The sequence below is a fragment of the Chelonia mydas genome, chromosome 8 (assembly GCF_015237465.2).
Source record: "Chelonia mydas isolate rCheMyd1 chromosome 8, rCheMyd1.pri.v2, whole genome shotgun sequence".
NCBI classification, from domain to species: Eukaryota; Metazoa; Chordata; order Testudines; family Cheloniidae; genus Chelonia; species Chelonia mydas.
Genome location: NC_057854.1, coordinates 3,449,722 through 3,477,701, shown reverse-complemented (window position 1 = coordinate 3,477,701; position 27,980 = coordinate 3,449,722). Strand labels below are relative to the sequence as shown.

The 27,980-nt window shown below is 44.6% G+C and overlaps 1 protein-coding gene across 2 annotated transcripts; it reads right to left on the bottom strand.

The window, feature by feature from the left end:
• Positions 1 to 3: 3 nt before the first annotated feature.
• Positions 4 to 26,248, bottom strand: LOC119566914 (T-cell immunoglobulin and mucin domain-containing protein 4-like). 2 transcript variants are annotated; one of them, XM_043521438.1, is made up of 9 exons: positions 25,243 to 26,248; positions 18,657 to 19,001; positions 16,923 to 17,150; positions 15,591 to 15,674; positions 10,866 to 10,985; positions 6,337 to 6,392; positions 4,430 to 4,520; positions 1,901 to 1,940; positions 4 to 726 (listed from the first exon to the last, which is right to left on the bottom strand). In XM_043521438.1, the coding sequence occupies exons 1-9, from the start codon at positions 25,289 to 25,291 to the stop codon at positions 588 to 590; spliced, it is 1,152 nt and encodes a 383-aa protein (XP_043377373.1). In that variant the 5' UTR covers positions 25,292 to 26,248; the 3' UTR covers positions 4 to 587. The 2 variants fall into 2 exon arrangements, with proteins under 2 accessions (XP_043377373.1, XP_043377374.1); XM_043521439.1 differs by lacking the exons at positions 4,430 to 4,520; positions 6,337 to 6,392 and having other exon boundaries at positions 25,243 to 25,819.
• Between the last annotated feature and the right edge of the window lie 1,732 nt (positions 26,249 to 27,980).

The following is a 27,980-nucleotide window of genomic DNA, read 5'->3' as shown; positions in this document are numbered from 1 at the left end:
ATCCAAGTTAGTTCTTCTCTTTATTATTGCTCACTCCACAGCATGGATTCAAGCAGTCAGGTCAGGGGAATATAGGGAAAGGTTAAAATCTATTCCAGCAGTAATACAGCACCCCCTGGCTTCAAGTGGTTTCCATCACATACAGCGTTTACAGTTTGGTTCACTATACAAATTGTTCCAGCACCCCTGCTGTTACTCGTAAATAAGGCCCAGATCCTAAGCATATGTGTAGTCCAGTTGACTTCAGCAAGATTATTCTGGCGCTTTGAAGTTACTCATAAGCAAGCAGTTCCAGGGTTGGGGCTTAAGAGACTAAGAATTTTGAGATTCAAGCAATGGGTAAAATATCTTCTAATAGAGGCTACTTTATCCAGCAGTTTTAAAGATGGCTCAAGAGGAAAAGGCCCAGATCCTCAGGGGATCCCCTGGAAGTTAGGTGCCTAAAAACCTTAGAGTAAAATCTGCTTCTAGGTTTTAAACTCCCCACAGTTCAGATATTTGGATCTGGGTTTTGGTTTGTATCCATTATTTCCAGGGTTAGCAAGGAATTAATCCTTATTTTCCAGCCTAGCATGAAAGAGCCTCTTTTAGATGCTGGATTCCACAGGATCGTGACATGTTCCCTGTGATATTGAATGGCTGTCGGGTATCTGCTGCAGAGTCAAAAGGGTATACTCTTCTTCTACTCCATTGAGAATTTTTTCAGGCTCTGCAGATAAATCTGAGCTGTAACAAGAAGTGCAGATTATTAATGGGGTAGCAAACAGATACATGGGCCCATCATGGTGGGCCAAATCCTGAAATCTTAACTTAATCTTTCCCTGGGCAAATTCCTACTGAAGTTTGGGGCCAGATCTTCAGCTAATGTAAATTGGCATCTCTACATTGTCGTTAATGGAGTAATGCCAATTTTCACCAGCTGGACCATTTACATTAACGTGCAGGTTAAGAGAGGGCTTCAAGTCTCATGCTTGTAGGTGTCAACTGATCTCCATAGGGGATCGGAAAAGAATTTCCCCTTCTCCCTTGTACAGCACAGTAGAATTGGTTATGTGCAAGACAAGGCGGATGGCCGGGGGCCATTTTCCACTGAAAATTCAGCTACTGACTACTGGTAAACATCTGCACTTGATGAGCCACTGGTCAAATTGTTTACAGACCATCCTCTATTTTGACTAAGCAACAAAACATTTCAACAAAACCCCTCTTATGAAGAAAGAATTAGAATTGCCTCACTCCTCTATTGAGACCTTCATCATGCATAGTATCCTCTTTTGCCTGTTTGGCATGAACACCTCTTCACTGTGGACTGTACATGAAACTCTTATGTTGTCGTGAGTCAGCAGAATAAACTGTTTTCCTGGTTGGGCACGATAATGGGCCAGATTCTGCCTTCACTTGCTCTGGTGTAAATCATAACTCACCCCATTGAAGTAGATGAAGTTATATTAGTGTAAAAGTTGTGTAAGTCAGAGGAGAACCAGGCCAGTTGTACACACCAGATTCTTCTCTCTCCAGTTTACCCCAGTGTAACACCAAAGGGATTATTCCTAATTTACACCCATGTGGCAGGTGCATTGGGTCCTTATGTGCCATTTCCTCCAGGTGTTTGATCAAATCCTGAAGTGGGTTATTTAGTTCACTGAACTGAAGTCACTACATGACATCAAGCACCACCATTAGCAGTTCTTCAGTGTTCTGGTTGTCTATTTGTTACTCCATTATGTGCAATTTCTAAGCAGCAATGCTTGATTGTCTGGAGTAAAGTGGTCTGGAGGTCAGTGTCCTAACGCAGCATGTGCAATCTGTCCTGCTCCCATTGCAATCAATGGCAAATCCCATATTGCCTTCAGTAGGATCAAGCTTGGACCCTTTCGTAGGAAATGACAAAACAGATTACCTTTTTATGGTATGCAGTTGATGCTTCCCCAAGCGTTTATCTAGAAACAAAGCGGTGCTAATTAGAATCTGACAAGGAAAAACAAACCCATAATTCTAATGAAATTCTAATGCACTCGTACACAGAGACAATGTTGTCGTAGCAGCTGAGCAGGGACCAGTGCCCTGGTGCGTCTACACAGCAAATAAAGACCCACGGCGGCGAGTCTCAGAGCTGCGTCAACTGATTCAGGGTCGCCAGGCTTGCACTGCAGGGCTAAAAATAGCAGTGTAGACATTCAGGCTTGGGCTAGACCCACACTCTGAAACCCGGAGAGGGTGAGGGTCTTGGAGCCTGGATCCAGAACATCTACACTGCTATTTTTAGTCCCACAGCACAAGCCTCGTGTCCAAGTCAGTTTACCTCAAGCTCTGAGACTCGGTGCTGCTGGGTTTTTTGCTGTGTAGACATTACTCACAGTTATACCGGCCTGTGTCAGGAGTAACTCCAGTAAACTCAGTGTATTTTCACAAGTGCTAAACTTGTCTGCGGAAAAGGACCTGGGGGTTACAGTGGACGAGAAGCTGGATATGAGTCAGCAGTGTGCCCTTGTTGCCAAGAAGGCCAATGGCATTTTGGGATGTATAAGTAGGGGCATAGCGAGCAGACCGAGGGACGTGATCGTTCCCCTCTATTCGACATTGGTGAGGCCTCATCGGGAGTACTGTGTCCAGTTTTGGGCCCCACACTACAAGAAGGATGTGGATAAATTGGAGAGAGTCCAGTGAAGGGCAACAAAAATGATTAGGGGTCTGGAACACATGACTTATGAGGAGAGGCTGAGGGAACTGGGATTGTTTAGTCTTCAGAAGAGAAGAATGAGGGGGGATTTGATAGCTGCTTTCAACTACCTGAGAGGTGGTTCCAGAGAGGATGGTTCTAGACTATTCTCAGTGGTAGAAGAGGACAGGACAAGGAGTAATGGTCTCAAGTTGCAGTGGGGGAGGTTTAGGTTGGATATTAGGAAAAACTTTTTCACTAGGAGGGTGGTGAAACACTGGAATGCGTTACCTAGGGAGGTGGTAGAGTCTCCTTCCTTGGAAGTTTTTAAGGTCAGGCTTGACAAAGCCCTGGCTGGGATGATTTGTTTGGGGATTGGTCCTGCTTTGAGCAGGGGGTTGGACTAGATGACCTCCTGAGGTCCCTTCCAACCCTGATATTCTATGATTCTATGATTCTATGATTCTGTCAGTGAGATCAGAATCAAGCCAGTTACATGCATGTGTAATGAACGGGCTTTGGCTCCTTAGAGGTTGCTTCCTCCACATCACAGCCAGCAGTGAATTCCTCCTAAACTCTTCCAGTCCTGCCTGTGAGGAAAACAAACCTCCACCAAACGAACAGGGTGACACGATCCTCAGGGGAATAAAGAACACTGAAATGTTTTAAAACATTTTAAACAAGTGAACAAGTGAACTCACTTGGCTATGTGTAACCAGTAATGTTCTGGAGTGAAATAGGTTCACTGCACTTGTAAAGAAAAACTTTACCAGTGCTGGTCTTACTAGCTGCCAGTTCATCAGTATTCTCCTCACTCCTGGAATCAAGGTAACACCGTGATAAGGTTAATTCCCCTATGCATTTGCATGAGAGATCATCCTTTTGATAAGCAATAGGTACTGTGAGCCTGATTCTCTTCTCACATTGCTTTTCCATACGCAGGTGTTACTCCATTAACACCACTGGGAGAAACAGGCTCTGTATAGGTTTCAGAGTGGTAGCCATGTTAGTCTGTATCAGCAAAAACAACGAGGAGTACTTGTGGCACCTTAGAGACTAACAAATTTATTTGGGCATAGCTTTCGTGGAGTGGGTTTTAGCCCATGAAAGCTTATGCCCAAATAAATGTGTTCATCTCTAAGGCTCAGTATAGCCACCAAACTCTGCTTCAGCTGAGTCACTCCAGATTTACACTACTGTAACTGAGAGCAGAATTTGCGCATTGTACATATCTATATATTAAACTGCTTCCAAGAACAAATTCTATAGTTTGTTCCTCATTTGACAAAATGTAACTGATACCCACCAAGCAAGACATTGTACCCCAAACCTTTCTTTTCCCTTGCCTGTAAAACAGTGCTGTTACTTATGTATTAAGCAAAAGCTTTTAAGCATCAGTTTCCCCGTGTCTGGATTTGCAGCTCAACATCGGCCTTTTGCTATGCAGCTCCAAAATACCTTGGGGTGTTACATCCGTGTAAAACTAGCATGAGGTTAGAATCAAATTCCTTCTCCATAGTGGGTTGGTTATGACCAGGCCCCACTTTTGGCCCAGTCTTCACTAAATAAGAATGAACTGTTTTCACATATATGCGGTCAGCAAGAATCAAAAGCACTCAGGCAATGAACAGCAAGATTTAATGCATAGTTCACATCTGCCTTTGTGTCAGCAATTCAATATTTTGAGGACAGAAAGATGCAAAAGGGATCCACATCGGACAAGCAGCCAATGCAGAGCATTAAGATGGACACCTACCATCCAGTACTTACATGTCAATAACATTACCAGCACCAATATGAAGAGAAGAATGACTGTCACTACCACAGAGATGATTATGGTTGGAATTTCATTCTTTAGGTGCTAATGGGGGGAAGAAAGCAGAAATGACTTTTAAACTATGCTTTTTCTCTGCTAATTTTAATTAAGATCTGGTTGGTCTGACCGATGAGTACTCTGAAATACTGTATCTGCAATCAGCAGGAGTTTGCAGAGTAAATTTCAGGATGGATTTTCTGAGCCTTCCTCATGAATACGAAGAAAAATCAGGAATTCTACATGCAACTTTGTGATATGTTTTGAAAGATAGTTGGATTGTGTATTGTGATAATTCCAAACTTATTTTTGTTTTGCATAAGTTGGAGATTTGGCAAAACCACAGGTTACTTTTGCAAAATCTCCTTGGGTGGGTTTTGGTTAAGCAAAACCCAAACCAGGGGTGGTTGGATCTAGGCCCCAGTTTTATCTGAGCCAGATCCTGGCCCCCATTATGAAATGGTTGTCTCTCCCAACCAACAATATGCAGTGTTGTTGTAGCCATGTGTGTACCAGGATATTAGCGAGACAAGGTGGGTGAGGTAATATCTTTTATGGAACCAACTTCTGTTGGTGAGAGACACAAGTTTTTGAGCTACACAGCGCTCTTCTTCAAGACTGGGGAAGGTACAGATCTGAAGAAGAGCTCTGTGTAGCTCGAAAGCTTGTCTCTCTCACCAACAGAAGTTGGTCCCATAAAAGATATTCCCTCAACCAACTATAGATTTTTAGACTTCACTAGCCAAGAAGCAAAAAAGTCTGATTCACAGGTTGCAGCACAAAGCCATCAGTGAACACCGCTGGCTGAACCTCAAAGATGGGTGACTTAGTGTTTGTCCCTTTCAAACACTGCCCTGTTTCCACAGCAGCAGACAGCATGGTTTGAATCTGAGAAATTTTATCTGCAAAGTTCATGAATATTTTATACAGTGAGAAAAACTTAATTCTGGAACTGAGGGGAGGCTGCACAGAATCACCGTGCCCAGCACATCTGGATCAGTTCTGGGGTGTGAGACCAGGGAGGCGGAGAAACTTTTCCTTGCCTCGCACACAGCCATTGTCATCTGATCTTATAAAAATCCGTATGTTGCAGTTGGTCAGACTCAGCATGACACATCCAACTAAGACACTCTAGCCCTCTCCCTCCTTTCATTTCAGCTGGTACAGGTCATCCACACACAACTGATCTGTGAGGACAAACTAGCAGAAAGGCTGCTGTATGGAACAGTAGAGGACAAAAAGTAGGTGACATGAAAAATGGCACAACACATCAGCCAATGTTTCTTGCACCTTTCTTGGAACCATTCAGTGCTGGCCACTGTCAAAGACAGCAAACTGGACGAGATGGACCATAGGTCTGAGCCAGTCTGGAAATTCCTACGTTCCCCTGTAAAAATTTTAAAACCACCTACCATGCTACTTTGCAGACAGTGTACCCTTAGCATAAAACGCTATATAAATGACTGACAGGTCAGGCAGGCTGTTAGCTAATCAGACATTTCTGAGCAGGGCTGGGCTAATAGTTTTTTTAGTTTTGTGGTTGAGCTGAAAAATAACAAAAATAATTTTGTTCAACTCAAAATAAATATTGGAAGATTTTGTTTTGTTTTCCAGAGTTTTTAAAACTTTCCGTTTTTTTACATTCCAACACGATATGTCTTTCTGAAACTAAAGGCAAAATGGTTTTGACATTTCCAAAAAAAAGATTTTAAACTTTTTTTTTCCAGCTCAAATGCTTCATCGAATGTGACCTAAATTCACAAATGGTTTCAGTCAACCCAAATTTGCATTTTTTTTGATGGAAAAACTGTTTGCATGAAAATTTTTGCCAAGCTCTGCTTCTCAGACTTAGAATAGTTTTTACCTGGTTTGGATTATCTACACTTTCCTCTGACTGAAGTTTTGAATCTTTTGAAGCCTCTGACAACAGAAAAAGCAGAGAATAAAATGAGTATGGCCCAAAGTCTGATACCCTTGTCAAACAGAACCAAACTATGTGAAGTCAAATTTGTGAAGAAAGGTCCTATTCAGTGTGAGTAAAATTGTCAGAATCTGGCCCCAAATAAAAAAGAAGCTTTAAATTGTAGGATGAATCTCATTTGTAGCTAAGGCAGTGGTTCCCAAACTTGTTCCCCTGCTTGTGCAGGGAAAGCCCCTGGCGGGCCGGGCTGGTTTGTTTACCTGCCGCGTCTGCAGGTTCGGCCGATCGCGGCTCTCAGGGGCCACGGTTCGCTGCTCCAGGCCAATGGGAGCTGCTGGAAGCAGCGCGGGCCGAGGAACGTACTGGCCGCTCCTTCCAGCGGCTCCCATTGGCCTGGAGCAGTGAACCGTGGCCACTGGGAGCCGCGATCGGCCGAATCTGCGGACGTGGCAGGTAAACAAACTGGCCCGGCCCGCCAGGGGCTTTCCCCGAACAAGCGGCAGAACAAGTTTGGGAACCACTGATCTATATATATCCATGGTACCCCCACACCTTGAATATGGTGTGCAGTTCTGGTCACCCCATCTCAAAAAAGATATACTAGAAATGGAAAAGGTACAGAAAAGGACAATAAAAATTATTAAGGGCATGGAATAGCTTTCATATGAGGAGAGATTAAAGACTGGGACTGTTCAGCTTAGAAAAGAGATAAATGAGGGGGAATACGAAAGAGGTCTATAAAATCATGACTGGTGTGGAGAAAGTGAATAAGGAAGTGTTATTTACCCCTGCGCATAACACAAGAACCAGGGGTCACCCAATGAAGTTAATGGGCAACAGGTTGAAAACAAACAAAAAGGAAGTACTTCTTTACACAATACACAATCAACCTGTGAAACTCATTGCCAGGGGACGTTGTGAGGACCAAACCTATAATTGGGTGGAAAAAAATTAGATAAGTTCCACCAATGGCTATTAGCCAACATGGTCAGGGGCACAACCTCATGCTCTGGGTGTCCCTAAACCTCCGACTGCCAGGAGCTGGGACTGGACAACTGGGGATAGATCACTTGATAATTGCCCTTTTCTATTTATTCCCCTGGAAGCGTCTGGCATTGGCCACTGTCAGAAAACAGGATACTGGGTTAGAAGAACCATTCGTCTGACCCAATATGGTTGTTCTTATGTATTTTCTTTAACTTGTAAAATAAGGAAGCTGTGGTCCCAACACAATGAATTTCTGATGCATCACAAAGGGTAATGCTCTGAAAAGCTTTGTTTGCTCATTTCTTATTTAAACCATGTTCACAGTGAACTTTAAATCATGCCATGGTGATATACTGCTAGCAATGGACTGACCTTAGTTTATAATGGACCGAGTTCTGCAAGATGCTGACGTCTTAGACTTGTAAGCTCCCACAGGAGATACTTAAATGCCTCACAGGATTGGGCCCCTTGTGATTAAAGAGCAGCCCACTGAACTCAATGCGTTACTGGTTTGGGCACGTTAACATTCAAACAGACTGCTGCAGTGACATTACAGATCATGCTCTGAAGGCAAATGTGTGATATAAAAACTAACCACATAACCTATACTGGCAAAAACATTCTGGTGTCTGAATGAGTCACATGCACATTCACCCGTACATAGAAACAGACTTCCTAAGACCACCTCTGTGGTAAGTGTCTGGGCGTTTGACTTCACTAAATGGTAAATTAACTGACTACCATTCCAGACTCAAGCCAATCAATCTCGTGAACAAGATGTCATCAGTATTTCGATTTATAATGAAGATTTAGATGGATGTGAGGGAAAGTTTGTTATTTAGAATTTAATTACTGTGCTAAATATAATTAAATTTGTTGTATAAAAAATGAAGCTGTGTTTTTATGTATATTAAATCCCCCATTGTGGAACACAGGTTTCCTTGTACTTCTGATATAATATTCTGTCCTCTTTGCTCCCCCGGAGCTGTTTCTCTTTTTATTTATCTTGAAAGAAACAAAAATAAAATTTTTAAGAAGACATGTGAGTGGAGCAGTGGAAAGTAGCTGATAAAAAGGAGCCCAATTCTGACTTGACTTACAACTCCACAGCTTCCAACCTCGGCACCTCTTAACACAGAAGGTTTTATCAGTTGGGGCCTGGGTCTAGCATTCTTTTGATCCAACTTCAGGCTACTGCGTTCCACCACCTTGGAGTTCATTAATTCCAGAAGCACATTCTTCCAGGTGCTACTTTTGCAGGAATATGCAACAATGAACAAAGTGATGTGCGATGTTGGTCATTAAAATAGTAGGGAGCAGTTTGCCAGACTGGCCTCATAAATTACACATGCAAATGTAGAGTTCGTCTGCTTATGTGGGAATGTTAGTGCTCAGTTAGGGATACTGTACTTGTGCATGTAGGTCAGCTGCCTAGGTTTGAGCATTTAGCCCACAGAATTTGAAATTTTTGTTTAGAGAGAGGTCAGTTCCAATCCTCACTTTCACGCCAAGATTTCACTAGCAATGTACTAGCCTTAACTTATACCATGCTTAAAGTGCAGTGTGCTTTTAATCAATGTATTATGTTGAACACATTTGTTCACAAAGGACCTAATGCAATGGCATGATAAATGGAATTAAAGTCAGCAGCAAAAATTGGCCTCTTTTTTTATTCGTTATCATTCAGCTGCTCTTCAGTATTTTGTCACTTACATCCACTTCACTCTGTTCTTGGGAGAAGCCAGTCATAATTCCTTTGCATGGGTGTGTGAGAGTGTGACTCATTTAAACAGTGGTGTGTTGTTTGCTGGTTCAGGCTCTGTCGTTGGTCTTGATACCACACTGTTCCATTTAGAGTTCCAGCTAGAACATCAGCAAGGCAGCCCTTTTGTAAAATAAAGTACTCAACACAATAGCACATTCACTGCATTTCCTCCTGGGCTGGGTCAGGTCCATCTGTGCTTGATTCCCATCCCGATCAAAAAGCAATAATCATCTGATTTCTGGCATAAATTCCTCCTTAGCTATACTAAAGAGGCTTCTCAAACAAAACATGTTAGAGTTTTGCCTTCAGCAAAGGACCAATTATCCAAGGACCTGCTAAAGTAAATGAGAACCATCAGGAGACATATTACCCCATGCAGGTCTCAATTCCAGCCGTCCTGCTATGTGACAAATGCCAGTAGTAGTCATGAGAACGGCTTGGATCATTGTATTTAATTTCAATAACGTTCTCCCTACCCGCAGAACAATCTTTTTGGGGGGTATATAAGAAATAGATGCACTTTTATTCAATCCTTGATAAGGGTGACTAGCAGGTGGAAAAAATGTTGTCACTGAAACAAAATGGATTTTTTTTTAAACAAGTGCCACCAAAACCCAGAACTAAATTCAGATATTCCAGTATCATAACACCAACAAGACAATTCAAAGAGCAGGCACAATGGGTGGTCACTAAAAGAGAGAGATCCAAATTAGCTCTCAGGTCGAGCCTCTAAATATTGGGCAGGTACTAATTAAGGCTCCGTAGTTAAGTAGGAGTTGAGTTTTGCATTTAGGAACAGCCTCATGGTATGAAATACTGTACCGGCTGAGCAAAGAGGAGAGTGGGGGCACACAGAGCCCCTGGCATGGGAGGGGGAAATGGAGAGTACATATAGCCCTTGGCATGAGTGGCAGGGGGTGCAGAGAGTCCCTGAAATAGAGAGGAATGGGAGTGTGGCACGCAGGTAACTTGTGGAGGTGGGCATAGGGGAGGATGCAAGGGGCCCCTGGTGTGTGGGCAGTGCACAGCCTACAGAAGCAACAAAAATGTGTGACCACCTCATCTATCCCACTTCTCCTTTCTACGGGATGTAGCAACACACTCAGGGACAAACGATGTTTCCCTGGAGTCAGCGGCGGGGAGGTGTGTGTGTGTGTGTGGGGGGGGTGTTGCCACTGACTTCAGTGCCATCAGGCCTTTGCCCAAAATGAATGGCTTGTGAATTTAAAACTGCAACAATGACAGACACAATAAATATGCCTCTGAATTGCTCGGCAGCCACCTGCAGAACCGTGCTGAGCTCCACAGATTAGGCTGTGGAGTGCCGAGATGAACTATTTAACCAGCAGATGGTACGGGGCATGCATATATATTGGATTTCCTGCCCCAACCACAGCCTGCCCTTATGAGGAGGAAAAGTACACTGCTTTATTAAGGGCAGTAGAAAGATTTGAATTCCATGGGTCATATTCTGCTCTCAGTCAGACAGCTTTCAGTGGAGTTACCCGCATGTACGCCTGGGAGCAGGATCCTCTCCTTATGTCCCTGTTCTCTATTGTTTGTGCAGGATAATATAAAAAAGGGAACTTCTCAGCTTTCTTTCAAAACTGCCTGTCCACCCCACTTAATTAATCTTCACTGACAACTCCACTGTCCTCTGCAAACCCACACACACCGACGAGGCTACAGCAAATATAAAAATTAATTATACTCTCCAGACCTTCACCGAGTCCCTCTTTCGGCGAGTCTCCCGCAGATGTCAAGGGAAATGTAGCGTAAGAAATAGCATTCACTTCACTTGCCTCAGGGGCTGTCTGGACCGTAACTGGGGGAACTGTCCCTGGAATTAAAATAAACAGAAACTTCTAACAGAGTCTCAGGACTCCTGGGGTTCACCCCAGATTTCAGAGTTTTCACAATACAGTAGGCCTGTCCTGTTATTTTGCTGAAATAAGCCATGCTACATTTGATCAGTATGCATGTGTAGCATACTGAAGTCAGAGCCACTGTAACAAAGAGGTCCAAATCCTGTCAGGTCACGTTTTCACAATGTATTTTTTCCAGCCACTGATTCCCCCTAGAGCAGACCACACCCAGATCAAATCTAGCCACCTTACAGGATAATTTGGCTCATTCCCTGGAAGGCACTACTAGCATGTAAACATGGTATATTTGCAAATGATGACATTCTCTCTACCTGTAGGAAATGGACTGTCTGTGGATGTGTGACTATCATCAGACCTCACCGTAGACGTTTGGACAGTGGCAACTCCCGTCACTGAAACAAAGCATCAGAAGACAAGCTAAAAGCAGTTCCTCGAGTAAACACTGCTTTGGAATGCAGAAGCTCAGAAGAAGAAGGACTGCAACACGTGATTTCATCAGTCCTGTTGCTGCCTTTCTCAGCCATGGAATGCATAAGGAAACACACAGAGGGTACGTCTACACTGCATGAAGAGATCCACAGCACTGAGTCTCAGAGCTGAGGTCAACTGACTTGGGCTCACAGGACTCAGGCTGAGGGGCTAAAAATAGCCATGTAGACTGCCCCGGGCTCTGAAACTTGGCACCACAGGGTTTTATTGCAGTGTAGACATATGCTGAATGATCTGATCAGGGAGTTTAAGCTGCAATGGTTTACTATGTTTTTCTACTCCATCAGAGCGCTTTGCAGACCATTTAGAACATGGGTTACCACTTACAGAGTAAGCATTTTCATATGTTCTTTGCACTGGATCAAATCACTTTAGGCTACAGCATGTGAGAAGATGTCATTCAGTGGCTCCTCAAAGTAACCTAATAAATGCTTCATCGGTCAGCTTAAATATGATGTTTTTACTCCAGTAACGTCCCTGCAGAGCGATGCCCAGCTGATGGAGCACAAGGAAGGAAAGTGGATGGCATGATAAGTAGGCCTGGGCCCAAAGTGCGAAACGGAGAGCTGAATATGGAGCCAGGCCTGGATTTCAGTCTGGCCTCAAAATTCAGATCCGAGTGCAATTCAAACACCTCATCCCCTCGCCCTGCTACCTCTGAACCTTGAGGGTCCTACCACGAAAGGCTAAGCAGTACACACCTCTGGTGCTTTGCCTCCACTTCAGATGCTGAAAGAACGAGGGGCTAAAAGCTCAGTTTAATGCTAAGAACCGTGTGGGCCGACTTTGTGGGCAAGCTTCTCCCACACAGCTCTACTCAGTCCTGATTTGCAACACCTCTTGCTGCTCGAGTTTTTAGCCTTTCCCGAACAAAGCCTGCCAATGGGGGCTAATGGGTTATGAGGCTTGAATGAATATCCACAAGGGCCAGCACACTCCCGTTCACTTGTGTCTTAACCAAGGAGGGAGCTACAAGGCTGGAACAAATGTTTCCTTCAAAAGGTGAGACAGCGTTTTTAGAAAGCCCATGTTCTCTTCACACATCAGCTGTGTCTGAAAAAACAGGAAAGCAAATGTGCCTACAAGAAGTAACTGAACCAAGAGAATTTCTCAAATCTGTTGTTCTTGGGGCCCTTGGAGAGACAGCATGGCGCTAGCTGAAGACCACAGCAATGGCTTTCCCACGGTCAGAGCAAAGACTTCCTGGTGCATTGTCACTCTTGAAGTTTGGATTTCCTCTTTTTTAAGCCCCTACTTGCTGACATTTCCCCAAGTGGGCTATTGACATTGCGGGGGCGGGGGGGAGAGACAACACACAGGTCACTTTTCCAAGTGTCACTCTTCTAATTTGGCCTTTGTGACAGCTTGTGAATTTTAACTGTTCTGTGAAGAAAAAAAATCCAGTTTGAATTTCTTTCATCGTTTGTTTCAAATCAGTTTAACTGCAAAACTATGGTGTTGTAGAACTGAAATTGCAGCCTTTATATTATATGCAGTAGAGGAAAGAGTTGATGATGCCTCATGAGAAAGTAATGAGCTCGTATGCAAATAAACGTAGCAGTGAGAGCTCCCGTTGAAGCACGATTGGCCAGGATGAAAGAAGCATCCAGCGTGGTCAAACTTAACATGGCCTTATTTGTTCAATTATGAGACAAAGGAACTATTTTGCATCCCAATTATTTCTACCTTGAAGGAGGACTGGAGATGACATTATTAGAGGGCTGTTGTAATTCCCTGCTGCTTTCCATAGTCACAAGGAGTTAAATAAATTTAGATGGGAGGGGACTGGTGTTACCTACATACTGTGTGCCGCTGAATGTTCTGTGCTAGTTCCAGTGTCAATGGGTGTTTTCCTTTTGACTTCAATGGGCTTTGGGTAAGATGCTCCACGAGCCTGCCTAACCCACGGGTGAGTGTGTGGTACAGGTTGCCCTTTGGGCCGAGCAGTGGCAGCTCCCACTTACAGAGGCTTGGCTCTTTAACTCAGGCTGTAGCAGGCCATGCCTTTAGTTCTGGAGGTCCCTGGTTCAGTCCCTGGTGTGCTGGCCAAGAGGGCGGCTGCCACATTTGAATTGATGTCAGATCAAATCTCAGAAAGCAGTACCTTGGACAAGGACAGGACTCAGGAACAAACAAGGCCTGTTCCAGTTAGTGAAGTGGGGAAATGTTACAGCCAGATGGAGATCGACATGCATTAGAGACCCTACGGTAGTGACCTACTGTCCTCCAGTTTCCACTGGGATACTAGAAACTGGGTGTAATGGTGCATCATCACCTCAAGAGTCCCCCTTGTGTCAGGATGCGGTGTTGCAGAGGTTTGCATCTCCACCACCCCCTGCAGGACACCTGTCTTTGTGTGTCACTCAGCCCACTGGCTGAGAAGCGGCCAGTTCAAACCACTTCCAGAGTAACAAAATGTGCAAGTGTAGTCCAAAGTCCCAGAGAATCAACCTAACCCTTCCCATTCATTAACTGACTACCATTCCAGACTCAAGCCAATCAATCTGGTGAACAAGAGGTCATCAGTATTTCGATTTATAAGGAAGATTTAGATGGATGTGAAGGAAAGTTTGTTATTTAGAATTTAATTACTGTGCTAAATATAATTAAATTTGTTGTATAAAAAATGAAGCTGTGTTTTTATGTATATTAAATCCCCCATTGTGGAACACAAGTTTCCTTGTACTTCTGATATAATATTCTGTCCCCCAACCTGAAGCAAATACTCACCAGCAACCACACACCACACACAACAGAACCACTAACCCAGGAACCTATCCTTGCAACAAAGCCCGTTGCCAACTGTGTCCACATATCTATTCAGGGGACACCATCATAGGGCCTAATCACATCAGCCACACTATCAGAGGCTCGTTCACCTGCACATCTACCAATGTGATATATGCCATCATGTGCTGGCAATGCCCCTCTGCCATGTACATTGGTCAAACTGGAGAGTCTCTACGTAAAAGAATAAATGGACACAAATCAGACATCAAGAATTATAATATTCAAAAACCAGTCGGAGAACACTTCAATCTCTTTGGTCACTCGATTACAGACCTAAAAGTGGCAATTCTTCAACAAAAAAACTTCAAAAACAGACTCCAACGAGAGACTGCTGAATTAATTTGCAAACTGGATACAATTAACTTAAGCTTGAATAAAGATTGGAAGTGGATGGGTCATTACACAAAGTAAAACTATCCCCCCCTCCCCCCGGCTGTTCCTCAGATGTTCTTGTCAACTGCTGGAAATGGCCCACCTTGATATCCCTACAAAAGGTTTTTTCCCCCCCGCGCTTTCCTGCTGGTAATAGCTCACCTTACCTGATCACTGTCATTACAGCGTGTATGGTAATACCCATTGTTTCATGTTGTCTATGTATATAAATCTCCCCACTATATTTTCCACTGAATGCATCCGATGAAGTGAGCTGTAGCTCACGAAAGCTTATGCTCAAATAAATTTGTTAGTCTCTAAGGTGCCACAAGTCCTCCTTTTCTTTTTGCGGCTACAGACTAACACGGCTGCTACTCTGAAACCTTCCCATGGGGTTTCCCTGCCTTTCCTGGCTCAGGTATCAAGCACTGTCCCACCCAGCCCAAGTTTTCCTGAGGCCTCCAGTCTCTGGCCTTTTGTCCCTTCACAGGAACCAGCCAGCCTCCAGGTTCTCCCTCCATACTGAACTCCTTCAGCCTATTTATAAGGCCCAGGTGTTTGTTGAGTTCATCAGCTGATCGTCCTTTAGTCCCATGCTCTCTAGCTGACACGTAATGATCTAATTACCGCTCCAGTGGAGTGAATGTGCCTAACTGGCCTTTAACGCTTTCTCGCCCATGATGTGGATTCACTCCTCACACTGTGATTTCCTGATCAGCTGTAGCATTTTGATCTGAGTCAGCATCCACAGGGACTCGTGATACAGATTGTTTCCAGATGATTAAATAACTATAATGAATCTTTGATTCACATTCAAGAACAGCCAACACTTCTGGTTATGGTGACTTGTCAGAGTTCTGAACCCAGTGATCAAATGTCTTCTGCACCTGTATTATCATCACACATACCTGGACTGAGAATACCACCTTCTGTAGTGAAAGCAGGATTGACATTTTCAGTCCCCTCGGAGATCAGAACTGGAGTTGGTGATTCTGTAGTCATGGAGACAAAATAAAATAAGACACTTAAGAAGACCAGCCTTTTCTTAAAAATGGTGTTCCAAATTGCTGTTACAATTTTGAGCTGCTAGTTAAATGTGGGTGAAAACGTGTAGACACTATTTATGTTAGCAATTCAGGTGCCTAACTATGACAACTTACTTCACTGGCAATTCTGGTGGGTAGGCATCTAAATGCACTCAGGTGTGGGCATAATTAATTGTGCCCGCCTTTAACTGTGGGCATGAAATTATGGGTGCAGTATTAGAGGCCATTTGTGAAAATCTGTCCCAAAATGTTCATGTCACAATGAGTACCAACCAAGATAAAAACTGGAAACAGTTGCAAGCAGCACTGTGTGCAGACATCAGTCTGGGGAAATGAAGTCACTGACACAGATTGGCGATAAACAAGACCAACATCAGCGTTAAGAAAATGAATGAAAGGGCAAGTAGTTTATCAGTGCTGCCAACTAATTAATACTAAGGCCCTGACGCAGGAAAGCCCTGAAGTATGTGCTTCATTTTAAATATGTTCATGAGTCCTGTTGACTTCATCAAGCACAGCAGGTATTCAAGCAACCTTCCTCAACAGGGGTATTTTCCTGAATTGGGGCCCAAGTTAGTATAAAGACTTGAGTGGATCTTTGTTTCTTCACCCTGTTGTCCTACCACTCACTACCAGCCTGAGGCCTTCTAAACAAGACGATCTAGTCTCCGGAGAGTCTCTAAGTGGCATAGGTGTTCACATCACAAAGGTGCTTGAGGAAAACGAGAAAGAGCAGAAGGGAAGGGAAGTGGAACTGGACTGTGTCTTGTCGAGCAGGGAAGTGGAGACAGCACAGAGAGAGATGTATGAATGCAACAGGGATAAGTGTATATGACACAGAGGAGTCAGCACTACTTCTGGACACAGTGAAACCTACAACATTAATTCTTAAAATGCCTTCCAGCAGAGAACTGACGCCGATGGAGTTATTGTAAATTTATACCAGTATTAGTGAAAGGACATGGCTCAATAGCATCAAAATGAAACAAAGTTACATAAAAACTTTCAGCCTAAAATTGGTGGCAAAGTAGACTGAAAGCATCCCTCACTTAATAGGTAAAAGAACAGATAATTCATCAGCATGTGCTGGGGTAACAGGAGTGCTCCATATTAAGGTAGGTTTTTCTGCCCTTTTTGTGCCAACCTTGCCACGGCACAGTGAGAGAGGTGCTCAGAGCTGTCTGCTTTCCATACCTGCAATAGGGAGAACAAGTTCTGTTGTGAAAAAAATGAAACCATCATCTTCAGTCCACACAGAAGCTGTCTGAAAAATGGTTGTCAGGACAGGAAAGGTTGTTGGGAGGGCAGCTGTGGTTGTCGTTGCGGGAGTAGTGGGTGTGGGGAGTGCAATAGTGGTTGTCAGGGGCAGAGCAGTGGGTGTTGGGAGGGCAGTTGTGGTGGTTGTTGCGGGAGTAGCGGGTGCTGAAACGAAATAAAGAGAAGCCAGATCAGAACATCTTCAATAGAACTTACGTAAAACAAAGCCAAAGCATAACTGAATTTAAACAATCTATTTGCCAAAACTCTGAGAAGAGGCTGATGAATAGGTAATTTAAAAGGCCAGTTAATTAGGTCAGAAATGAGTCTCAAATTAGAGCTGGTTGGAAAACTTTTTTTTGCGTGGCCAATATTGATTTTTTGTCCAAAAATGGACAATCCAAAAACTGAAAATTTACAGCCAAAATCCCTAAAGCCAAACATTTCTCAATTTGGAATTTTCATTTTTGGGATGAAAAATCAATTTTTTTCAAGGAAAGCAGACACGTTCTATGAACATTTTTGTTAAGTTAAAAACAAAACGCTCAATTTTCTGTCCAAAAAAAAAAAAAAAGTTGCGAGATAATGTTTGACCAGCCATCATCCCGAGTTGTGCTGTGTCTTCCTCAGGCTGTGGAAACAAAACAAAAAAATTAACTGACCAACTGAGATCAAATTTAATGTGATGTGAGCAGGTGTGACTCCGCTGACTTCAGTGGAATTGCACCTGTTTGTACTGAATCTCCCTAGGGCGCTGTAATATGAAAGTGCACTTCAGACTGAGGTTGAAAAGGACTTCACTAGTCCCTCCCCATGACTAGAGGCAGCTGTGAATTTTTTAATAGTTCTTTGTTGAAAAATGCTGATTTATGAAAATCAAGACGGTTCCCAAAACAGGATTGGGTTTGATGAATTTCCTAACTCAAACTAACAAAAAGTGTTGAGAAAAAAAAAACATTTCAAAAGAGTCAAACGGAAACATTTTGATTTTTTTTCAAAATGAAAAATTCCAATCTTCCAGTTCAGAATGACTCTTCATTTTGAAATTTAGACTAATTAGACTGAAAAAGATTTTAAAAGGTCAAAGTCAAAAAGAAACATTTCAAAATTAGCGTAACAAAATGTTTCGATTGACTTGAAATGAAAAAAAAAGAACTGTTCTTTGGTTTGTGAATTTTTCAGTTTGTGAATATTTTCAAGATTTTGACTTTTTGTCCTGATTTAAGACAAAAAATATTTTTGTTCTTGAGACTATTTATGGGATGGGAAACCGTTTCCCACCCAGCTCTTGCATGATGAAATAGGATTGTTCACTACTGTATGTCTACACGTGTCTGCTCATAGTTTAGAGCACAGCACAGATCACTGGCCTTGAATGTTCACCAAGCACACCGCTGTTTCTCTATAAAGAGAGACAAGGAGGGTGAAGTAATATATTTTAGGTTTCAGAGTAGCAGGCGTGTTAGTCTGTATCCGCAAAGAGAACAGGAATACTTGTGACACCGCAGAGACTAACAAATTTATTAAAATTAACAAATTTATTTTAAATAAATTTGTTAGTCTCTAAAGTGCCACAAGTACTCCTGTTCTTTTCTCTAAGGTGCATAGTCTAAGCCTCAATGGCAGAAGAATGGATTTCTCTCTACAGAGAGAGAAGAGAGTTTTGCTCACCTCTGTAAACCTGCAAATTCAGGTTTTGTTTGATATCATTGAACCATCCAGGGATCTCTATGCGGCAGCAGTATGCCCCTCTGTCTTTGTGGTCCACATTGCTTATAGTCAGAGAGACATCCCCTCTGGAGATAGGACCTTTTAGTTGGTATCTGCCACTCGCTGTAGATATCACCTTCCACCCATCCGTGCGAACAATTTCACTGCTGCATTTAGATGACGGACAGATTCCCCGGCCCCAGCACATGACACTGATGTCACTCATTTGTCTAACGCTGTAGGTGCAGGGTAGTTTGACGGACTGCCCCACCTTTGCTCTCACTACTGTGAGAGACACACCATGTGCTGGGGAGAAAGAGCAGGGAAAAGCAAAGTCAAGACCTTTTACTCCATGGATACACAGCCCTTCTCCTCAATCTCACGCAGTACCGTATCCCGAGAACAGGACAGTCAGGTAAATATTTAAGTAAGAAGGGGATCTCCTTTTGCCTTTCCCCCATGCACCCTCCATTAGTTAGTTTGTTTTAATAGTGGAATAGTGACCCCTTGGGTCATCCCAGTCTGAGCCCTGCCGGAGAAACCCTCTAAGATACTCCGGGAAAGGACATAAGCAAGTGCTATTAGCAAAGAAGATGGCAGCCTTCCCAGTCTTGACTAGAGGCCTGCATCTTGTTGTATATTAGTCTTTGCTCTCATTATCCTGCAGCTGTGCTGTGCAGTGGGATGAGCAGACTTATGACCACCAGAATGCTCCCTACTCAACCAAAAGGTGAGGAACACTGAGCCAATGGCTCCAGTGTGGGAGGAGAAGGAGTTACAAGGTGGGAGGTCAATACTCACTTACCCTGAGGGAAGGGAGGGAGACAAAGATAGGGAATGCTCCCATCTCTCCTGAGCTGTGAAGAGTACTATTATTAATTATTATTATCATCATTATTTTTTTCCAGGCATCCTGGCAAAGGAGATGCCTGAGGAGGGAGTACAGAGCAACAATCTTTTAAAACCCATGGGTTGAACAATTGGCGTGTCTATTGAAATGGAGACGATATCACTTGCACTTGAGCACCGCAGATTCCACAGGAAAGCTGAGAAAATGGGACCCAAGTTACGCAGGAAAGTCTTTCACCTTGTGGTCACCATTTCAATCCCAGCCCAAATTGGTCTGAAAGTGGTTGCCATCTATTTGGTGACCTGGTGTGAAATGAATTTGGCAGTCTCAGTCCATCCCCATCCCTGTCCCACCAAAAAAAAAAGAAAGATGTTACAATTGGCTCTAAATGCCTGGGGAGAAAGAGCAGGGAAAAGCAAAGTCAAGACCTTTTACTCCATGGATACACAGGGTTGAGGTACATTGGCAGGCCAGTGCTGGAAGCTTGCCCTGCCATTGCTCATGCCGTGCCTGTTCTGAGAATAAATAAAGGTAGGTCTTCATTCTGCAGAGCTGGCTCCACCCCCCGACTCCAGTTATCAAATGGGCCAGCAGCTTTCCTGAATACCTGAATACAAAGCATACTGAACCTGATGCTCCTCAAGTAGACCGCTGTAAAGCTGGAGTAAGTCCACTGGAGCTACATTGCAAGAGCAGGCTCGGGCTATCAGCGTGTTCAGCTTTACTTTGCATTTATAGACAAACCCATCTCATTTAGCCCCGGGTTTGTCTCCCTGCCACACAGCACCCCCGCTGAATGGCTGTGGGTGTGATTCTGAAATCAGAGTTAACAGGGATGGTTCAGCCAGGGATGGTTCTTTTAGCTAAGGGCACTGTAATAAGAAAAGAAGAGTTCGCATATTGGGGCAAATTCCCTGCTGGCCTAACTCCATTGACTCGAAGGGACATTAGCCAGCAGAGGATTTGCCCCCTCCTGTCTATTCTAGGCTGTATGACCTGCCCCATGTCCCCTGAAGTTTTAATTATTTTTTCTACCTTCCTTGTATTCTGTCCCTGGTCATTTCTAGCATCATGCTGAACAAGGGCCATGAGGAGGAGCATGTCTCCTTGTGTTTTCCTTGCTCCAGCCCAGACCTGCCCTGCACATGGCCTTGTTCCAGTCCTGTCCCAGCCTCAGAACCAGCCCTGTTCCTGCCTTTCCTGGCTCCACGTAATCCCGTTCTGACCCCAGTTTCAATTCCTGGCTCTGGCATTTGAACTGGCTTCAGTTCTCACCCTCAGCTCTGATTTCTGGTTCTGACTCTGTCTTGACCCTGGACTTGGATTTTCAGACTCTGGGGCTGACCCCTGCTCCAGCCACTAGGCCAGACCACCCATGACTTGGTTTCCTGATAGTTGGTCCCATAACACATTGCACCTCAGCTCCAGTGCCTAGCTATTGCAGCAGCCCTAGTGGCAGGATGACCCTATTGGTCTAGGCCCTCTCCAGCTCACTTACCCCAAAGAGGAAGAGAGGCAGCTGGTGCTGTTACCAGCAGCCATAGCCCTGGTTCTGCTCAGCAGGTCCTCTTAGCCAGCTGAGTGAACTTCCTTTCCTCTTGGCATGACTCCCAGGTAATCTAGAGATTCTTCCAAATAGGCCCATCGTTTTTTCCATGCACAATTCCCTGGGTGACATTTGGTCTGTACCATTTTGCCACAGAACTCGTTATTGGGATGACATTTTGGTTCCGTTATCACTTACCCAGATGGCAATTTGGGTTTCTAAATTCAAATGGTTGATTCAGACATACAGACAAAGCAGCACAGAAGGCAGTGACATGCAAGGGCTTCGGCCCTTCAAAATGATGTCCGTGGGAACCCGAAGGAGTGTCCTTATGAGACATAAGACCTTGCAAGATGATGATCTAGTTTATTATTAGGGCAGCCTAAATTTATTTGCCTTGCTGCAGTACTGCAGCAAAATGCAATGCAATGCATTGCAATGGGGAATTCAGCCCTCTTTGCCATGGTTTCACAGCAAAGTAACTCACTTGAACAGGCTGCACTCCATCTGGTCTTATTTTATGTACCTCTGAGCTGGGCTACCCTAATACGTATTAATGTTTTCAGCTAACTAGCCCCTTCTCCTGGCTCACCACCTTGGGCTGCCAAGGCTGGTTAGCCAGGAGAAGGGGCTAGTTAGCTGAAAACATTAATACATATTAGGGTAGCCCAGCTCAGAGGTGCATAAAATAAGACAAGATGGAGTGCAGCCTGTTCATTTCCAAGCTGCTAGGAAGTAGGAACCCTACGGCTTTGGGAATGTGAACATCTTCTGTCCACCTTCATGTTACCCAACCCTGCATGACGCAAAGGGAGCGCCATTCGGCAAATGCTTTCAACGAGAAAATGTCTCTCATTTGCATTCTCTACCTTGGAGAGCAGCGGAAATTGGAGTTTACAAAAAAATGGAATGAGGCACCAGAATGTCTAAGACACTGTTTCCAAAGAGCACTGGCACTAGAAAAATGTGGTCCCTGGAGTTTCCCTTCCTTCTTTTCTTCCTGTGTTGCTAACATTCCTGAGAGGACTAGCAAAGATGGAAGCATATGAATCCAATAACCACCTTTTAAATTAGCTAAGGGCTTTCCAACGGCTCGTAACAGCATCTCTTAATCTTAGGCCTCATCTAAACGGCAGCTGGGATGGTGCTTCCCAGTTTGAGGAAACAGACACATGTAACTCTGTCGGAGCTAAAAAGAGCCATGCAGCAGGGGGTAGCATGGGTAGCAGTTCAGAATAGCCTGTGTGCTAACCCGCCTGAACCCCCGAGCATGCATTCAGCAGGGTAGCCCGAGCAACCGCCCATGCTACCTCCAGCTTCACAGCTATTTTGAGCAGACTACTTGAGCTGGGAAGTACCTCCCAGCGGCAGTGTAGCTGTACCTTTAGTTCAGTTAAACAAAATCACACTATTGGCTATATCTAGGGCCCGACCAAATTCATGGCCAAGAAAAATGCATCACAGACGGTGAAATCTGGTCACCCTCCATGAAAGCTGGTCTTTTGTGTGCTTTTACCCTATGCTATACAGATTTCACGGGGGAGACCAGTGTTTCTCAAATTGGGGGCCCTGACCCAAAAAGGAGTTGCGGGGGTGGGGGGAGGGGTCACAAGGTTATTGTAGGAGGTCACAAGTATTGCCACCCTTACTTCTGCGCTGACTTCAGAGCTGGGTGGCCAGAAAGCGGTGGCTGTAGGCAACCCCCCCTGTACCGCAACCCCCCCGATACAAAAACCTTGTGACCCCCCCCCCCCCGGAACTCCTTTTTGGGTCAGGACCCCTACAATTACAACACTGTCAAATTTCAGACTTAAACAGATGAAATCATTACATTTATTATTTTTAAAATTCTATGACTGTGAAATTGACCAAAATGGACCATGAATTTGGTAGGGCCCTAGCTATATCTAAACACTTTAATACCTCCATTGGGGCCTGATTCTTGGCCCAATACTCACATTAAGTCGCAACTGCTCATATGGGCAGTCCCACTGAGGTCAGTGTGTCTACCCAGTAAGTGCTACTCAGTGCAATTGTTGATTAAACATAGAAGGGCAATTAAAGTCATATAAAGGTCAAAACACAACTGAGCTCATAATTGGCTACTCACACCATATTTATCAATGTCTCTTTTGGGTCGTCAGCAGTGTTTGAACCTGTGGCCTCCAGTGCTAAAAGCATACATCTCTGCTACTTGATATAAGGGAGTAACTCCACTAAAGGGTAACTGTAATAGACTCTTTTCCTATTATGTAGACTAGCTACTAAAGGGGACGCAAAGATGCATATGCTTCTAGTGTGGGTTGTACATTAGAACTGGTTGAAAAAGGGACCATTTTTGCAAAAAAATCTTTGCCTTTTTTGTTGAAAAAACATTGATTTTTTTCCCCCTACCAGCTCCATTGTTCATATTCGCTGAGAGCAAGTTAGATAATAGCATGAGTAACAGGTTCTCCAGGGGCTGAGTTGATAAAAGGATAAATATAGTGTTTGACTTCTCGCTCTGTTGTGTTGAGACCTGGCAGTTCCAAGATTTAACAATGCTGAGTTAAGTTAAGATGGGTGAGACGTGACTAACGGTCATTTTGACCCCTAAGTATGTTTCCATATGAAGATATTATTGAAGCAACCACAAATGAAGGCCTAAAAACTGACTTTCTTTCAGGTTGAAGGAGTGGTGGGTAAAGGGTCCTCAGGGGCCTCCTCATTAGGTCAATAAAGGACATGGTAATAGGTTAGAAATATTTTGGATTCCCTGTGGCTGCAGCAAATCCCAGTGTGGTTCTGGCTCCACAGAGCCTAGGGAGGTGGTAGAATCTCCTTCCTTGGAAGTTTTTAAGGTCAGGCTTGACAAAGCCCTGGCTGGGATGATTTGATTGGGGATTGGTCCTGCTTTGAGCAGGGGGTTGGACTAGATGACCTCCTGAGGTCCCTTCCAACCCTGATATTCTATGATTCTATGAAAGCATCATATACCCTAGTGCTATGTTATCTTGCTTGCTGAATCTCAATGGGAATTGGTGAAGGGACAAAATCAATTTTTGTCTCTCACTGTTTTCTACCAATTTCCTAATCTTTCCCTGGTTGTCAGATAGTGGTTTACGAATATTGCAGTTACTGTAAGTATTAGAATGGCTACTTCCTCCTGTTTGGCATTTTAACAGCTCTATACGCCATGGACAATATTTCCACACCTGGGTGACTAAGGTTAGGCTACTCAGTCCATATTTAGGCACCTAGGACAGAATTTCAGAAGTACTTAAGTGATTTAGGAGCACAAGGCCCACTGAAAGTTAGACTTGTGCTCCTAAGGCCATTGGCTCTTCTGAAAATTCCCCTAGATGCCTAAATATGGATTTAGGAGCTTAACTCTAGGCACCCAGGTTTGGAAATTGTGGCCAGTATCCTACCCAGTCTCTCAGGTTTTTCTAATTCTCCTTGTAACATGCATCTCTTGCAGTACTTCTGCACCAGATTTTACATGGAAGATAATTAAATGTTTTGGGTGGGATTTCTGAAAGTGCTCCGTGTTGCTATAACTCTGCTCCCACCTTCCTTCCATTGGGAGTTTTGCCGTTGATGTTAATTGGAACAGAGTGCAGCCAAGGCAGAGAGCTTTACAAAATCCCGTGCTTTGTCTCATTTTATAAAAACATTTCTCCATTAATATTTACAAATAATGGCTCCAACCTGGGGCTGGCAGCTCAGCTCAGGGCAGACAGGAAACGTTGGTTTTGCATAACTATAACAACAACACAGAAGTAATTTTTTTTTTGTAAATCTGTCTTAATAACCAACAGACCCTACACACAACTTTTGCATATAAAGGGGAACCAGATAGTACGCCTGAATAATTACTAAACTAATTAACTAATACATTCTTCTGCATTGGCACTAATTCAAATAATTTTTACAATCTTCTGAAAGGTGACATATATTTACAATCTCATATGCTTACAGGAATATACTGTATATACACATACAGAAACAATGACTGCGAGTCACATACATGTTTACAACCTTATACATGGGTAGGGGTGTATATACAAATAGAAACAAAGAATACCATTTGCTCTGTAACATTCCAAAAATCAAATGAATCTCACTTTGTCTTCTGAAGAAATACAGTGGTAAAGCAAGCAAACACTCACCTATATACAGCTGTAGCATGATCCAGCGAAGCAACAGGGAATGGGCCATTTAGGCTGATTAGAAACTCCAGGAATGTACCAGAACTGACAGAGGACCAGACCATATACTTTTCAGAAATGCTGAGTGAGCCTGGCTGTAGTGTAATTTCTCCTTTTTTAAGACTTTACATACTGCAACCTCCTCTTCTCCAGTAGGAAGTAACCCTCCTCTTCAAGTCCTTCCACTAGCTCCCCTTTGTACAGGGTATGAAGAACAAAGCTCCCTGTCCTTGCATTCACGACTCCTCAACCCAGTCTATGCCACTGACCTTGTCTCTTTAGGAGTTTCCCGGTCCCCTACATTGCGCCAATGCTGCCTTCTGCTTGATGACCCCCACATTCGCTCCTTCTGCCTCCATGCTTTCTTCCATGGCATCCTCCATGCCTGGAGGGCCTTTCAAAACGTGTTCAGCAAGGCACTTCCTCACCTGATTCAAATCCCTCCTCAAAACTCTTGCCAAGTCACATATGAAAACAAACATTTTTTGCTCTTTTTTTGACCAGGTGACAGAGCTCTGGTTTTGGGGCTTGTTCTCAGAGATTCACTTAACCCCAGAACTGGTCTCAGAAGAGGATGTATGGCGTGGCCTTCCTGTTTAATACTACAGGCTAGGATTTTCAAAGCCTCCAAAGTTCCATAGCCCCCCAACTTTCAATGGTATGTGGGTGCCTAAACCCCTTAAGCTCTTTTGCAAATCTCAGCCACAGATGGTTAAAAGCACAGCAGGCATATTTCTGTCAACCCTGGTGTGGTGGAAATTATTGCTCTGCCACGGTTTGGGTGAAACCCTGTTGTGGCTAGGGGGCATAGCAGCTGCTCTTCATTCAGGATAAATGTAAAAAAAGCAATTAAGCTCCTTTCTGGAATACAGAGCTGCCACAGTAGGACCCACCACCCAAAATACTGGCTACATGAAAGACCTGTCAGGAATCTTAGCTATGTGGGTGGAGGGCTGAATGCAAATGCAGGGGACTGGGCGTTGTTTGAGGGAGTTGTATGAGACAGAGCAGCAGATATGTGATGGAAACAGACAGAGAAGGCAGCAAGGAAGCCCCAGACACAGCCAGAGAAGCACTTGTAGAATGACCCTGAGAAAACAGCTAAGGCTATTTTTACACTACGAGGGAGGCATGTGATGCCTTGCTTGGGTACACACAGTCCTGCTAGCCCTCACTGACAGTGTAGCCATGGTAGCACAATTAGCGGCCGCAAGTACAAACCTGCCTGAAACCAGTGGGTCTGTATTCAGCACAGCCCCACCACGCCTCTGCTGCCACGACCCATTCTACCGCGGCTACCCAGGGAGAGCCGGCATGAGTATGTCTACACAGCCAGGGGAATCACACACCCAGCTCGTAATGTAGATGTAGGCAAAGAGAGCTTCTGGGTAGAGTGCTGGCTGAAAAGAGACTTGGAACTGTGAGCAAGCGGCCTCCTGCTGTTTGATTCATGCTGTAGTGGAAAGAGAGAGCATGAGACATCAAGGCCTCGTAATAAGAGGCCTGGTATGAGGCCTAAGGTAGAGTTCAAGCCACTCTAATATAAAGCAAAGTAGTGGTCAAGCCCTGCTACTATAAAGCAAAGTTAGCAACAGTCAGGCTGTGAGCAGAAGCCAGGCTCTGCCTGCTTGCAAGCTCACAGAAACTGGCAAGAACAGGGCTGGTATTGCAAAATAACACACATTCCTGAGAAGCGCTAAGCGCAGGACACCCATACAAGCACATTCCAGAAGGGTGGTACCAGAACACCCTGATACTAAGCATGATACCAACACACTCCCGGAAGAGGATACAAAGACACACTGACAGGATGACAGGGTGAGGGAGAGAGATGTTTTGATCAAACCAACATGTACTAGGTAAAGGGTGGCAACTAACCATGTCAGAGGGTCAATACGTAACTTGTTTGTATCAGTGTATAAAATGGAGCCTCAGAGGGGGTGTGTAAGGGGCGGGACTCACCCCTGCGGCACCTCCTGCTGGCTGGCTGGGAATTAGCTCTTTTTACCAGCCCTGGAGCACCCTCTGCCGGTGTCTCACCGTCACCGGCCCCGAGTCCCTCCTGGACCCCAGTGCCCCTTTCAGGTCGGGGTGCTGCCCCATGGCAGTACCCCCACAGATCTGGGTCTCCCCTCCCCCCAGTGAACCCCACACCCTCTATCCCCACCTTGCCTCAGCCTATGGGCTACTGCCCGTCACCATCTAGCCCCCTTTCACTAGGACTGACTGCAGTCTGTATAAGCCAGTCATCACAGGGAAGCCGGGTTTGGACCTGCTGCCCCTGCCTACCCATGGGCTGCCCCCTGCAACCCCAGTACCCTTTTTGGCCTTACACTAGGCCTGCAGCCGGGGGGGTTTCCAGACAGGAGCTTCCTGGCCTTCCCCCAGCCCTGCTCCACCTCAGGTACTATGGTACACTCCCATCAGCCAGGCCCATCTCCCTCCACAGCTAGAGGAGGCTGTCTGCTCCTGGCCCACTGCCCTCTTATAAGGGCCAGCTGGGCCCTGCCTAAGCCACCCGTGGCCTGATGGGGGCGTGGCACCCAGCCAGGGGCGGCTCTACCAATTTTGCTGCCCCAAGCAGTCGCCACCCCATTCTGAATGCCGCCCCAAGCACCTGCTTGGAAAGTTGGTGCCTGGAGCTGGCCCTGCCCCCAGCTGAGGCTGCTTCTCCCAGTCAGCCCCGCTTTTCCTTCCCT

Coding starts and splice junctions, on each gene's coding strand:
- LOC119566914 (XM_043521438.1), bottom strand. CDS start 25,291: ATGGCCCATTCCCTGTTGCTTCGCTGGATCATGCTACAGCTGTATATA. Junction 15,675..16,922: donor ACTTGTTCTCCCTATTGCAG/GTATGGAAAGCA, acceptor CCATGACTACAG/AATCACCAACTCCAGTTCTG. Junction 6,393..10,865: donor GAAAGAGGGACTCGGTGAAG/GTCTGGAGAGTA, acceptor TTCTGTTGTCAG/AGGCTTCAAAAGATTCAAAA.